The 14,021-nt window shown below is 36.0% G+C and overlaps 1 pseudogene and 3 gene segments (V, D, J or C); 2 read left to right on the forward strand and 2 right to left on the reverse strand.

The window, feature by feature from the left end:
- Positions 1-540, reverse strand: LOC127642172 (immunoglobulin kappa variable 4-1-like). The segment is given in 2 exon segments: positions 1-326; positions 454-540. Coding segments are annotated over 2 exon segments (375 nt in total).
- A 203-nt stretch (positions 541-743) lies between these two features.
- Positions 744-2,324, forward strand: LOC127642168 (Ig lambda chain C region-like; annotated as a pseudogene).
- An 8,851-nt stretch (positions 2,325-11,175) lies between these two features.
- On the reverse strand, positions 11,176-11,728 carry LOC127642169 (immunoglobulin kappa variable 4-1-like). The segment is given in 2 exon segments: positions 11,176-11,516; positions 11,642-11,728. Coding segments are annotated over 2 exon segments (390 nt in total).
- Positions 11,729-12,769: 1,041 nt separating this feature from the next.
- Positions 12,770-13,522, forward strand: LOC127642170 (Ig lambda chain C region-like). The segment is given in 2 exon segments: positions 12,770-12,797; positions 13,068-13,522. Coding segments are annotated over 2 exon segments (345 nt in total).
- Positions 13,523-14,021: the final 499 nt, after the last annotated feature.

Consider the following 14,021-nt stretch of genomic DNA (forward strand, 5'->3'; position numbering starts at 1 on the left):
TCACTGTGTGAACACTGGACCACTGTGATAACTCTGACAGTAATAATGTCCTTCATCTTCAGTCTGGACTCCACTGATGGTCAGAGTGAAATCACTATTAGATCCACTGCCACTGAATCTAGATGAAGTTCCAGTCTGGAGGCGGTTTGTATAATATATGAGGAGTTTAGGAGCTTCTCCGGGTTTCTGTAAGTACCAGCTCAGAAGGTATCCCACAGTACTGTGCCGGTAGACATCACTGCTGGTTTTACAGTTTATTTGAACTTGTTGTCCTGGTTGAGCTGTTATTGAGGGACTCTGAGTGACCGTGTACTGTCCATTACACTCTGGAACAGAAAATAAAATAAAATATTATTTCACAAGACCTTTTCGACATTTGAAATAATAATAAAAAAAAATGTATACAATTCAGTTGAGTTTATATTAGTGAAATGCACTGAAACAGATTCTCACCAGCAATGAAAAGCAGTAGAGAGCAGATAATGAGAGCGTGTGCTGTCATCTTTACTGTGAATGAGTGAGAACTGAAGGAACAGTGATGTTGGTTTGACAGTCCTGACTAACAGACAGTCTGATATTGTGCTTTAATCAGAGGGGCGGGACATTCAAAACTGTTTCCTCTCAGCAGAAAATGTGAGCGTTACAGGAGAACAGCAGAAATAAGAAACAATTACATGTCAAATTACATTCATACATTTCAATCTTTATCTTTTAGTTATTAATTACAATTGGTTGAAATTCGAATGATTTTTGTTCATTGTGGAAATCTCATGAGCATTCAGTAGATCAAACTAAATCAAATGTGTTATAGAGGAGTTATTACATTGTAATAAACATGTTGTATATAATTCTGAATGTAATATGTATGTTTTTATTGTATTTTTGAAACAGTAGTTGATGACAATATGAAATGAATCATGTTTGAATGTGTGTTGTGTAAAGATGTGTTTGTGATCATGTGTTTAAAGTGCAGTTAGTGAAGCGCTCAGAGGTTTTTGTGCAGCTGTTCTATTAGTTTGTATCACTGTGGTACACTTTCGGCAGCGGCACCAGACTGGATGTTGGCAGTAAGTAAATCATCAAATCATCATTTTAATGTTTTATGTGTTTTTATAATGTGGAATGTGTCAGTTTTATGTTGAATTGACACACATATGAGTTCAGTGATTTCTCTCACTTTTTTGATTTATATTTCATTATTTATTAATAATATCTGATTAGACAGATTGAATAATTTGGCTGTTTTTCCAGAAATGAAGGTGAACTTTAAAGACACTTAATTGACACTTTGTCAGCACATGTGAATTTGTTGCTGGTACAGAAGTGAGATGTTATTCAGTTTTTGGAGATGTTAAATGACTCTGTGTTTAAATGACGAACATTATCAAGAGTTCATAAAAATGCTCCTTCAATATGAAATGTTTCTTAATGTAATATGTAACATATAAAGTTTTACTGGAGGAATTCTTTCACCAAATGAACTGTTAAAAGTTCATCATTGTGCAGAATTTTCTTTTCTATTCTCTTGAGGTTAGGCAATGTCTTTTCATAGTTATTTCTGAATGTAGAAAGAGAAATTTATGAAGGAAAATATTCTTGAACTTTTGTGTAAGTCAAACTGCAAACATATAAAGATATGTGAACTTTATTCATCATTTCATCAATCTGACATCATTTTGCTCATTCAGAGTCTTTGGGGAAATAAATTGTTCTTTATATGATTGAAGAAACAAACTTGCAGTTTAATGTTGAAAGTTTTCAATGATATCTTTAAAGATCTTCAAAATCTATAATTGACTAATGTAATTGATTTCGTTTCAATCTGGAGAAAGAAATCTTTTCTTCTTTTGAAGTTGTCTATTGTGTATTTGTCAGGCATCACTCGTCCTAAAGTGAGCGTCCTGCCGCCCTCCAGTGAAGAGATTTCCACAAAGAACACAGCAACACTGATGTGTGTGGCCAACAAGGGCTTCCCTCAGACTGGAGCCTGAGCTGGAAGGTGGACGGGAGCAGCAGGTCTGAGAAGAGCAGTGCTGGGGTCCTGGAGAAGGGCGGTCTGTACAGCTGGAGCAGCAGTCTGACTCTCTCTCAGGACGAGTGGATGAAGGCGGTCACAGTGAGCTGTGAGGCCAAACAGAAAGAGCAGCTGTCAGTCACTGGAGAAGTGAGGAGAGATCAGTGTTCTGAGTAGATCCTCTGGATTCTCTTCTGCTCTTCTCACTCATGTCTCACATGGAGACTAACAGTGACTTCTATTCACACAAGTATATGTGTGCTTTTGTCTTTCACTTTTCTCTTGTCAAAATTCAATAAACTAATAAAATATGACATTATTAGAAGTTTCCTGTCTTTGTTTAAATGTTGATTTATTGATATTATTTGTGTCATTAGTTAGATCAGGACTTTATCTCACATTTTATAAATAATCTTCACTCAATGAAGCATGAAAACACCTGCAGAGACATTATGAAACAAGATCATGAAGTCAAATTAGGGAACTCAAACATATGGTGTTTCTCAGGATGAATGTTTCAATCAACTGTTCAAAACTCTGTATTAATAAGTAAGTAAGTAAAATGTATTTCTAAATCACACTCAAACACAGCAAAGCTAACCGAAGTGCTGTACAGATGAATCTACAATACATTAATAAAACAAACACGTCATTAAAAAAATGACCTTGGCTTTCTTCCAAGAATCTGTTGAAAAGTTTGGTTTGCCCCTCATGTAAATGTATATTTTGTTAAAATTTGTACACTCTTAAAAAAAAGGGTTCCTCTGGGTTCTATATAGAACCCTGGGGTTCCATACTTGGCCAATAGAACCTTTTACCAAAAAAAAAAATAATAATAATAATAACTTTATTTTGTATAGGCTTTTAAAAGTTAATTCTCTAAGCTTTACATAAAGAGGCATGATCACACAATACAAAATATTTCACACAAGATTACAAACCTAAAAACAACAAAAAATAAAAAATTAATAAATATGAAGACAGAGTAAAACCATAAGATACATCTCATTAACAACCACTAATAGCACCTTTACCCAAATGCTTCCGTAAAATAATAAGTTTTAAGGGATGTTTTAAACCTTTTCAAAGATGGTGCAAATCTTATTTCGGAAGGCAAGGAGTTCCATAACTTTGGGGCTGACTGAAGAGAGTGCCCTATCACCCATTGTTTTTAGATTCGATTACGGAACAGCTAAAACACCGGCATCAGCAGAGCGAAGATTACGTGTTGGGATGTAGGGCATTAAAAGCTCGGCGAGATATTGAGGAGTGAGTCCATTCAATGCCTTGTACGTCAACATCAGAATCTTAAAATCAACAGGAAATTTAACAGGTAACCAATGCAGGATCTCTAAAATAGGTTTTATATGATCTCTTTGTCTTGTCCTAGTCAGAATACGTGCGGCAGAGTTTTGTACCCACTGAAGTTTGTTCAGAATAGATTTTGATGCTCCTGCTAACAAGGCATTGCAATAATCAATTCTAGAAAAAACCAGAGTATTAATTAATTTTTCAGCTACAGGAAAGGACAGCATGGGCGTAATCTGGATATATTTCTAAGATGAAAAAAAGAAACTCTAACAGTATTACATACGTGAAGATCGAATGTTAAATTAGAATCAAAAATTACTCCCAAGTTTTTTAGTTTTGATTGGAACTGGATTACAGAGCCATCCACTTCTAACGCTACAGGTTGCACTCTGCGTAACTGGTGGGGTGAACCAATAAGCATCACCTCGGTCTTGTCACTATTTAAGCATAAAAAATTAGCAGACATCCAATTTTTAATAACTGTGATACAGTTAGAAAGATGTAATACGGCCACATTTACCTCAGATTTTGAGTGAACATATATCTGGGTGTCGTCTGCATAAAAATGAAAATCAAGACCTAGAGACCTCAAGAGTTGGCCAAGAGGAAAAATATAAAGAGTGAAAAGTAAGGGACCCAAAATTGAACCCTGAGGAACACCAAATTTTACCATACCAGCCTCAGATCTGCAGCCACCCAGCACAACGAATTGTTTGCGATCTGAAAATTAAGACTTGAACCAGCTCAGAGCAGAGTCAGATACACCAAAGACAGACTCTAAGCGCAGAGTAAAGTGCTATGATCAATAGTGTCGAAAGCAGCAATGAGATCACGCAGAATCAGTATTGATAAGCAACCAGCATCGGAAGCCATCAATAAGTCATTTGTGACTTTGACTAATGCTGTCTCAGTGCTGTGCATTTTACGAAAGCCAGACTGAACAGGCTCAAAGAGGTTATTTGCAGACAAATGAGAAAGCAGTTGTGAAGCAACAATACGTTCTAAGATTTTAGCAATAAAAGGGAGACTAGAGATGGGACGAAAATTTGCTAGATTCTCAAAGTCACGGCTATTTGTTTTTGGAACAGGGGTTACAGCAGCAATTTTAAGTGCAGATAGCATGACACCAGAAAACAGTGAGTCATTTATAATACTCAATACAGCCGGACACAAAGAAGAAAAGCATGACTGAAACAACCCAGCTGGTATGGGATCAACACTTGTGGTGGCAGCCCTCATTTTTAGAACCACATTACACAGGGATTGAGAATCTAACATGGAGAATTCTGAAAAACAAACCCCAGAAAATTCCATGTTACTTAGTTGTATTAGTGGTAGTAATCTGATCTCTTATCCCCTCAATCTTATTGCCAAAAAACACAAGAAACTTATTGCATAATTGAACAGAAGGAGGGACATTGGGAATATTATTTACGTTTAAAAGATTGTTGATAGAATTAAACAATTTTCTTGGGTTATCTTGAGTACTTGCAATGATCTGGGAGAAATGAGCAGACCTTCTCGATACAATTTCAGTCCTATATTCTCCCAAACTTTCTTTCCAGGCCAGATGATACACAGTTAGACCAGTAGAGCGCCATCTGCGCTCCATTTTGCGACATGAGTTTTCATTGTGCGCAGATCATCGTTATACCACGGGGCAGATCGTTTAAAAGATACAGCACGTGACATCAGAGGAGCAAAAGTGTCCAGGCCAGATGAAAGAATTGTGTACAACCAATTTACTTTATCATCCAATGCATCAGATGGTAGAATACAACTAACAGCAGAGTCAATAAACTCTGAGAAGTCGGTGGGTGCAATAGATCTCCACTTACGGTAATAAATAATACGGGAAGTAGTAGTGAGTAAATCAGGTAACTCCAAGTTGAAAAGAATGGCTAAGTGATCAGATAGCCCAAAATCAGATACAGACAACCCAAACACAAGTGTACCATTTTGAATCACAAGATCCAACATGTGGCCTTTGTTGTGTGTAGGACAATCCACAACTTGATGTAACTCAAAGCAGTCTAATAAAGATGTAAAGTCTCTAGTTGATGAAATATCTTTTTTGTCCATGTGTATATTAAAATCACCAAGAATTAACATTTTCTGAAATTTTAAAACCAACACAGACAGTAGTTCAGCAAAATCTGATGTAAATTCTTTGTTACCCTTGGGAGGTCTGTACACAGTCACAATGACCGTAGATGATGAAGCAGAAACACTCAAGGCGAGGCATTCAAATGAGGTAAACGAAGGGATATCCACAGAACACAGTCCTAGAGGCTGTTTAAACAGCACAATGATACCACCTCCTCTTCCAGTTGAATCGCGGAAGATCGCATAATCCATATCCCTCAGGAGTCATTTCATTAAGGAGTAGACCATCAGACTCTTTATGCCAGGTTTCTGTTAAGCATGAGATCCCAGTTTTGATCCATAATTAGATCACATACAGTCAAAGCTTTGTTATTAATCGAGTGCACATTTATCAGTGCAGATTCCAGCAATCGTACCGGTGCAGCCGAGGCTGGTGCAGCCTCCTCACGCAAGACTGCCAAATTATTAAATGGCAGTCTCCATGGTGACTTCAGCGGTTTACGCAACACAGTCAGATAAAAAACATTATTTTGAGACGAACATAAGTACCCACTCCGTGATGATCGATGTAGGTAACGTTTTAGGCGAAGTATTCCGTAGGTAGTGCAAAGTGCGCGTGGTTCAGTCCCCAAAGCATGATTCCCATTAAGGTTCAGCAGCTGGCGAAAAGTGTACCTTAAGGTCATTGTAGAGGAGTCCATGCAAATATCAATATCACTATTGTGTAAGTCCTGGATCACACAACTTTTGATGATTAACGGTCCGCAGACACCCAGAAACAGCAACAATAGTCCAAAGACTGTAACGCGATTCCACATCACGATGGAAAACATGGGCGACATGTACAGACTGGTTACCTATGAAGCTTGTAAGGTAATTAAAAAATATATAAATATCCAATTTAAACATTAAAGCCAAATGATTAGCCGGAGAAAGGAGCGGGCACCACACGCCAGCGTGCCCTTTCAACCGGCTATGGTTCTATGTAGAACCCTTGAGAGCAAAGAACCGTTTTTATTAAAATGGTTATAATTCATGTTTTATGACTGAAGTGTAAACTAAAGATTACACAATAATTATAGGCCTACACAACACATTCACAACACTTTTTGAGTCAAGACCCATGAAAATGACTGTTGTAGTCAAAAACAGGAGTCAAAAAATATGAATATCTAGTCAATGTATGATTTGAGCTTTGCCTTTAAATAAAAAATAAAATGACCAGGTGTTTTCTTTATTTTGTATTCCATATTGTGATGGCTTTAATCATAGGTTTTAATCTGTCGAAGGTAACATTAAAAATGTATAATCGTAAAAATGCCCTCTGGTGGCGTATATGCATTGCATCATCCTTGAATTCCTATTGGTGGATTGGCGAAGATGAACCTCCGAGAGACAAGTTGACTGACAGTTTGGCTAATTTTTCAAACTGAGGAGTCCGCCATTTCTTCCCGTTTTTACCCTCAGGTAAGTTACGTTTTACATTTTAAAAATAATTTTAATGAAATATTTAGTATTGTAGTTAATAGTTATATTGGTTAGACTAGCCCTTGTGTTACATACTGATACTAGAAGCAAAAAGGATAATATTTACCTCAGACACTGCTGTGTAACGTTAGCAATGACGGGCTTCGATCAGCCGTCGGTTCAGAAAGCCCTGTTAAATTGTTTTTCGTCCAGTTTTAAATTATTTAAGTTACAGTCTCCCTTTATTTCCTTGTTAATGTTAATTAAATTGTCAATAACAATAAGACAGCTGTGTTATAAGGAGACGAGCTTCGAGACAGAAGCGTGAATTTTAATTTCAATGAAGCCGCTCGTTGTTCGATTAACGGTACATTAACGATAAGCGCCAATTCAAATATAAGAGAACCGGATGGAAGACGGAGGTGTATGATATGTGAATGTTTGTCGCAGTTTCACACATACTCAGGCCTGTGTTAACAGGTGTAGCGTTAGAAGTTCTTAAAGGTGCCCTAGAATTTGAAATTGAATTTATCTTGGCATAGTTAAATAACAAGAGTTCAGTACATGGACATGACATACAGTGAAACACAATTGTTTTCTCCTTCTTATTTAAATCTTGTTTTTGAAAAACCCCCTGAAAAATAGGCGAATCTCCACATAACACCGACTGTGGCGCTAACAGTCGGGATCATTAATATGTACGCCTCCAAAAATGTGCATATGCCAGCCCATGTTCAATGTCAGGCGGAACTGCTCAGCCGAATCATCGAAACAAGCGAGGGTCATAGGGAAAATGACAGATCGTGGAAATAAATGTTATGTTCCAGGCTGTGCAGGGGATGTGAGGACTTTTCATACCCTTTCCACAGAAAAGAAATGTCAACAGGCGTGGTTGATGTTTATCTATAATCGGATACCGCAACAGTTTAATTCGAAGTTGTTAGTTTGCTCTGCCCATTTCACAGACTTATTTTCTAACCTGGCACAATATCATGCAGGCTTCTCTCAGCGTCTCATACTGAAGAAGGGGGCAATTCCAACTATATTCCTGCAAGTTCAAGTTCAAGTTCAAGTTCAAGTCTTCATTTGCCAAAACGATGCAAATCGCCTGGAATTCATTTTAGTGATTTGGCTCACTCAGGACAGTACAAGACAGTATTGGACCAAAATTACAACACATCATCAGACATGACATATACAATAAAAACAAAACAAAATCAAAAAACAAATTCTTGGGTTGCTACCAATGGATAAGTATAATAAATGATCAAATAAATAAATAAATCAAATAAAATGCTAATGCATTTAGTGATACTGAAGAGAAGGACATAATTGTGTAAGCAGAGCAGATAACGATTGTTGGTGTAAATTGAGGGACCTCACAACTTGTGGATAAGTGCTATTTGAAAAGCGGGTGGTTCGGGATCTGATGCTTCTTAGCCTTCTACCTGATGGTAGAGGAATTAAAAGGGAATTAGCGGGGTGCAAATAATCTTTAAGTATTTTCAGTCCAGTTTTAAGTAGGCGGATGTTGTAGATGTCACAGATCTTAGGGAGGTCCAACCCAATTATCCTTGACGCTGTCCTAACCACCCTATTCAGCGCATATTTATCCTCTGCTGAGCAATTACCCCACCATACAGTGATGGAGTGTATTTGCAAGTTATTACCTGTTAATAGTAATAAAGAGAGAAGGTAGAACGCATAACATTCCTTATCCAAAAGCAAGCTTGGAGTGTAAGATAATAGAAAAAAATAAAATAGATATATATATATATTTTCAAGAACACATTTCCATTTAAATAAATGTATGTTTCTATCCACTGGTGAATGAGGTAATAATGATACTCTTAACCTGCTCACTGACAAAACTCCTTGCATTTATAATATTACAAACCACCACCATCTTTTATGTTTCCAGGAAATAATTTGGCACATAGGAAGTGATACATTTTACATCATCAACCGTGACCATTTATTCCCAAGGGAAAAAAAGTGTAATTATGTCTTCAGACAGATTTTTGATAAACTTAGCAATGTGCTAATGTATTATAACCAATACATCAAAACTAAAACAAGAATTGTTTTCACTCACAGCATGGATCAATAGCTTCTCAAAAAGCCATCTGTTCTCAGTCAGAGAAGGAAGTTTTAAGCGGCTTAGCGTTACTAAACTTTAATAAGCATAATATTAAGGGTTTGGTTACGGTTACATTATTGGCCATCAATTTTAACAATTTTATCGAACGCCACTTCATTAAAAGTTCAGCGTAGATATTGTCCAAAAATTCTGTTAATGTGCAGCGTGTCAGGTATTACCTGTTACTGAATCTCACAAAAGGCAAATAAAACAGTTAATACACTCACGAAGCACCATCGTTTGGGTTTGTTGTCATAGCTGGCGCCATTCCTGTAATTTCAAGCAACGGCGATATCCTGTCACATGGTTCGATTTCATACAGAATCGATTGCTTATCCTCGGTGTCCCGGATGTTTAATCTGAATTTAACACAGAATTTTGCCATCTGAATTTGAGCAACTTGAATATAAATGATTTGAATTTTTAAATGTGAATTTTTGTTTCTGAATTTTTGAAAAACATTGAAAAATAAAAGTAAAAATTAGTTATTGAAATTTTGAAGAGTTGAATTCAGAAGCCAAATTCACATTCATAGTTTCAATGTTGAAAAATTCAGTGCTAGAAATTCAATGGCTTTTTAATTTCAAAATCTGGTGAGACAGATTTGCTTCCATAGTGCCGCCAATGCAAAGAGTCTAAATGTAAATTAGTTTAAAGATCACGTCAGATAATGCAAAAAACAAAAGTTCGATGTTATTTATGATGTGAGTTTGCATCTGAACAATTGAACATTTTGTCTTTGTCTGATGTTACAGGTCTCTGGAGATTCAAATGGCACAATTAGATATGAGAGTGAGCTGCATCAATATATGAAACGGTCAAATTGTTACGGGTCAACATGATGAATGAGGTCAAAGGTCAGAAGCAGGGACTAAAAACTAAATGTTCTTCATTCTGTGTGTGTGTGTGTGTGTGTGTGTGTGTGTGTGTGTGTGTGTGTGTGTGTGTGTGTGTGTGTGAGTGTTATTGCAGTGATGCAGCAGTTTCCTTCAGGATTAAAGTTTCATTACACAAAAATAATAATAAAGTTTCTGAACAACAAACATTTGTGACAAAAACAAATTCACTGTTTAAAGTGTCTTTCTACTAACAGAGAAAATTAGATGTAATATTTTATCAAGAAATCTAAAAAATGTTTTTAACGTTAATAGTTGAACAGATTCATTTACTGGTAAAACTAAATGAATCCTCTTGTGGTTTGAACATGGTCACTGGAGACAGATCTGATCTATTCTGAGAGAAACACAATCATTCCACACTGACAATGCAAATGTGATTTTCACACTCTCAGATTCACTGTTTGATTGGTTAAATGATCTGAACTGGAACACACCAGTTTCACTTCTGCTCTATTGAGTCGTTAATCGTTTTTGAAAACAGCGGGAACCGCCGGCACCAGAACGAGTTTAGAAGTGGGGGTGACTGCAAACTGGGCTGATTGTGATGTCATCACAACAACATTCTGCTGTCAATATAAAACAAAACAAATAATAATAATAATAATTTGGCCAATTTATCCCAGACCAGCTTCCAAGATTGTCAAAATCACAGAGACTGACGAGTTATTTATCAACATACACAGTTTGAATGCTGAAGTAATCGAACTAAAGAGATTCAAATCTGACTTGATAAGCTTGATAACATTGTGCAAACAGTCTATGTTCATTCTACGACTATCATATAAGTCATATAATGAAAGTTATAACTCCTAAAATAAACATCTGGACTTGTGTATACTGGAACATCTCCATGATTCAACACAGAATATCAGTGACAGCAGCACATCCTCATCCACTTTCATTCATTTCTGAATCTATTGTTTAAAGTGATGAATTACATTCAAATATGACATCTGTGAAAACAAATGTTTTATGTTTGCATGATGCTGTATTCACATGGATAGGTGTCAGTAAAGTTTAAGACTAGTGTCATATCAGCCAGTAAAACATCAACCAAAAATGACTGAATTGACCTTTATAATAAAATGTGTCAGTCCAGTTTCATATGTAGTGTTGAGTGTGAAATATCAAAATCTAAAACTTTGTGTCCATGTCAATTTATAATGAAACATTCAGAGAAACTGTTTCTGTATCAGTAGTTCCTCTTTCACTGAAGGAGGTTTTTGTACGACTCTTTATCACTGTGTGAACACACCACCACTGTGATAACTCTGACAGTAATAATGTCCTGCATCTTCAGTCTGGACTCCACTGATGGTCAGAGTGAAATCACTATTAGATCCACTGCCACTGAATCTAGATGAAGTTCCAGACTGAAGGGTGTTGGTTCGATATATGAGGAGTTTAGGAGCTTCTCCAGGTTTCTGTAAGTACCAGCTCAAGTAGTGTCCATCACTACTACTATAATCAGTACTCTCCCAGTAGACATCACTGCTGGTTTTACAGTTTATTTGAACTTGTTGTCCTGGTTGAGCTGTTATTGAGGGACTCTGAGTGACCGTGTACTGTCCATTACACTCTGAAACAGAAAATAAAATAAAATATTATTTCACAAGAGCTTTTTGACACTTGAAATAACAATAAAAAACTTTCTACAGTTAAATTGAGTTTATATTAGTGAAATGCACTGAAACAGATTCTCACCAGCAATGAAAAGCAGTAGAGAGCAGATAATGAGAGCGTGTGCTGTCATCTTTACTGTGAATGAGTGAGAACTGAAGGAACAGTGATGTTGGTTTGACAGTCCTGACTAACAGACAGTCTGATATTGTGCTTTAATCAGAGGGGCGGGACATTCAAAACTGTTTCCTCTCAGCAGAAAATGTGAGCGTTACAGGAGAACAGCAGAAATAAGAAACAATTACATGTCAAATTACATTCAGTACATTTCAATCTTTATCTTTTAGTTATTAATTACAATTGGATGAAATTCGAATGATTTTTGTTCATTGTGGAAATCTCATGAGCATTCAGTAGATCAAACTAAATCAAATGTGTTATAGAGGAGTTATTACATTGTAATAAACATGTTGTATATAATTATGAATGTAATATGAATGTTTTTATTGTATTTTTGAAACAGTAGTTGATGACAATATGAAATGAATCATGTTTGAATGTGTGTTGTGTAAAGATGTGTTTGTGATCATGTGTTTAAAGTGCAGTTAGTGAAGCGCTCAGAGGTTTTTGTGCAGCTGTTCTATTAGTTTGTATCACTGTGGTGGACTTTCGGCAGCGGCACCAGACTGGATGTTGGCAGTAAGTAAATCATCAAATCATCATTTTAATGTTTTATGTGTTTTTATAATGTGGAATGTGTCAGTTTTATGTTGAATTGACACACATATGAGTTCAGTGATTTCTCTCACTTTTTTGATTTATATTTCATTATTTATTAATAATATCTGATTAGACAGATTGAATAATTTGGCTGTTTTTCCAGAAATGAAGGTGAACTTTAAAGACACTTAATTTACACTTTGTCAGCACATGTGAATTTGTTGCTGGTACAGAAGTGAGATGTTATTCAGTTTTTGGAGATGTTAAATGACTCTGTGTTTAAATGACGAACATTATCAAGAGTTCATAAAAATGCTCCTTCAATATGAAATGTTTCTTAATGTAATATGTAACATATAAAGTTTTACTGGAGGAATTCTTTCACCAAATTAACTGTTAAAAGTTCATCATTGTACAGAATTTTCTTTTCTATTCTCTTGAGGTTGGGCAATGTCTTTTCATAGTTATTTCTGAATGTAGAAAGAGAAATTTATGAAGGAAAATATTCTTGAACTTTTGTGTAAGTCAAACTGCAAACATATAAAGATATGTGAACTTTATTCATCATTTCATCATTTTGGTCATTCAGAGTCTTTGGGGAAATAAATTGTTCTTTATATGATTGAACAGATCAACATGAAGAAACAAACTTGCAGTTTAATGTTGAAAGTTTTCAATGATATCTTTAAAGATCTTCAAAATATATAATTGACTAATGTAATTGATTTAGTTTCAATCTGGAGAAAGAAATCTTTTCTTCTTTTGAAGTTGTCTATTGTGTATTTGTCAGGCATCACTAGTCCTAAAGTGAGCGTCCTGCCGCCCTCCAGTGAAGAGATTTCCACAAAGAACACAGCAACACTGATGTGTGTGGCCAACAAGGGCTTCCCCTCAGACTGGAGCCTGAGCTGGAAGGTGGACGGGAGCAGCAGGTCTGAGAAGAGCAGTGCTGGGGTCCTGGAGAAGGGCGGTCTGTACAGCTGGAGCAGCAGTCTGACTCTCTCTCAGGACGAGTGGATGAAGGCGGTCACAGTGAGCTGTGAGGCCAAACAGAAAGAGCAGCTGTCAGTCACTGGAGAAGTGAGGAGAGATCAGTGTTCTGAGTAGATCCTCTGGATTCTCTTCTGCTCTTCTCACTCATGTCTCACATGGAGACTAACAGTGACTTCTATTCACACAAGTATATGTGTGCTTTTGTCTTTCAGATTTCTCTTGTCAAAATTCAATAAACTAATAAAATATTACATTATTGAAGTTTCCTGTCTTTGTTTAAAAGTTGATTTATTGATATTATTTGTGTCATTAGTTAGATCAGGACTTTATCTCACATTTTATAAATAATCTTCATTCAATGAAGCATGAAAACACCTGCAGAGACATTATGAAACAAGATCATGAAGTCAAATTAGGGAAGTCAAACATATAGTACATATAATATAGTGAGTAAATGTAACAATATATTAGAAGTTCTACTTACAGTCGTACAGTGGAGTCCAAAAGTCTGAGAACAATTGAGAAAAGTTTCTATTTTAAATAAAATGAGTTTTCAAATTGCATCATCTGCTTGAATATTTGTGGTGAATTAACCCTTTCCAGCCTGAGTCCAAAATTCAAAAAATGCAATTCTGTGCCAGAATATGGTATTCATATCCAAATTCATATTATATTCATATTCATATCACATCACACACATGATATACATATATGTATTATTATTTAAGGCTAATTATCCTTTATCAATAAG

The sequence above is a fragment of the Xyrauchen texanus genome, unplaced genomic scaffold (assembly GCF_025860055.1).
Source record: "Xyrauchen texanus isolate HMW12.3.18 unplaced genomic scaffold, RBS_HiC_50CHRs HiC_scaffold_440, whole genome shotgun sequence".
NCBI lineage: Eukaryota > Metazoa > Chordata > Actinopteri > Cypriniformes > Catostomidae > Xyrauchen > Xyrauchen texanus.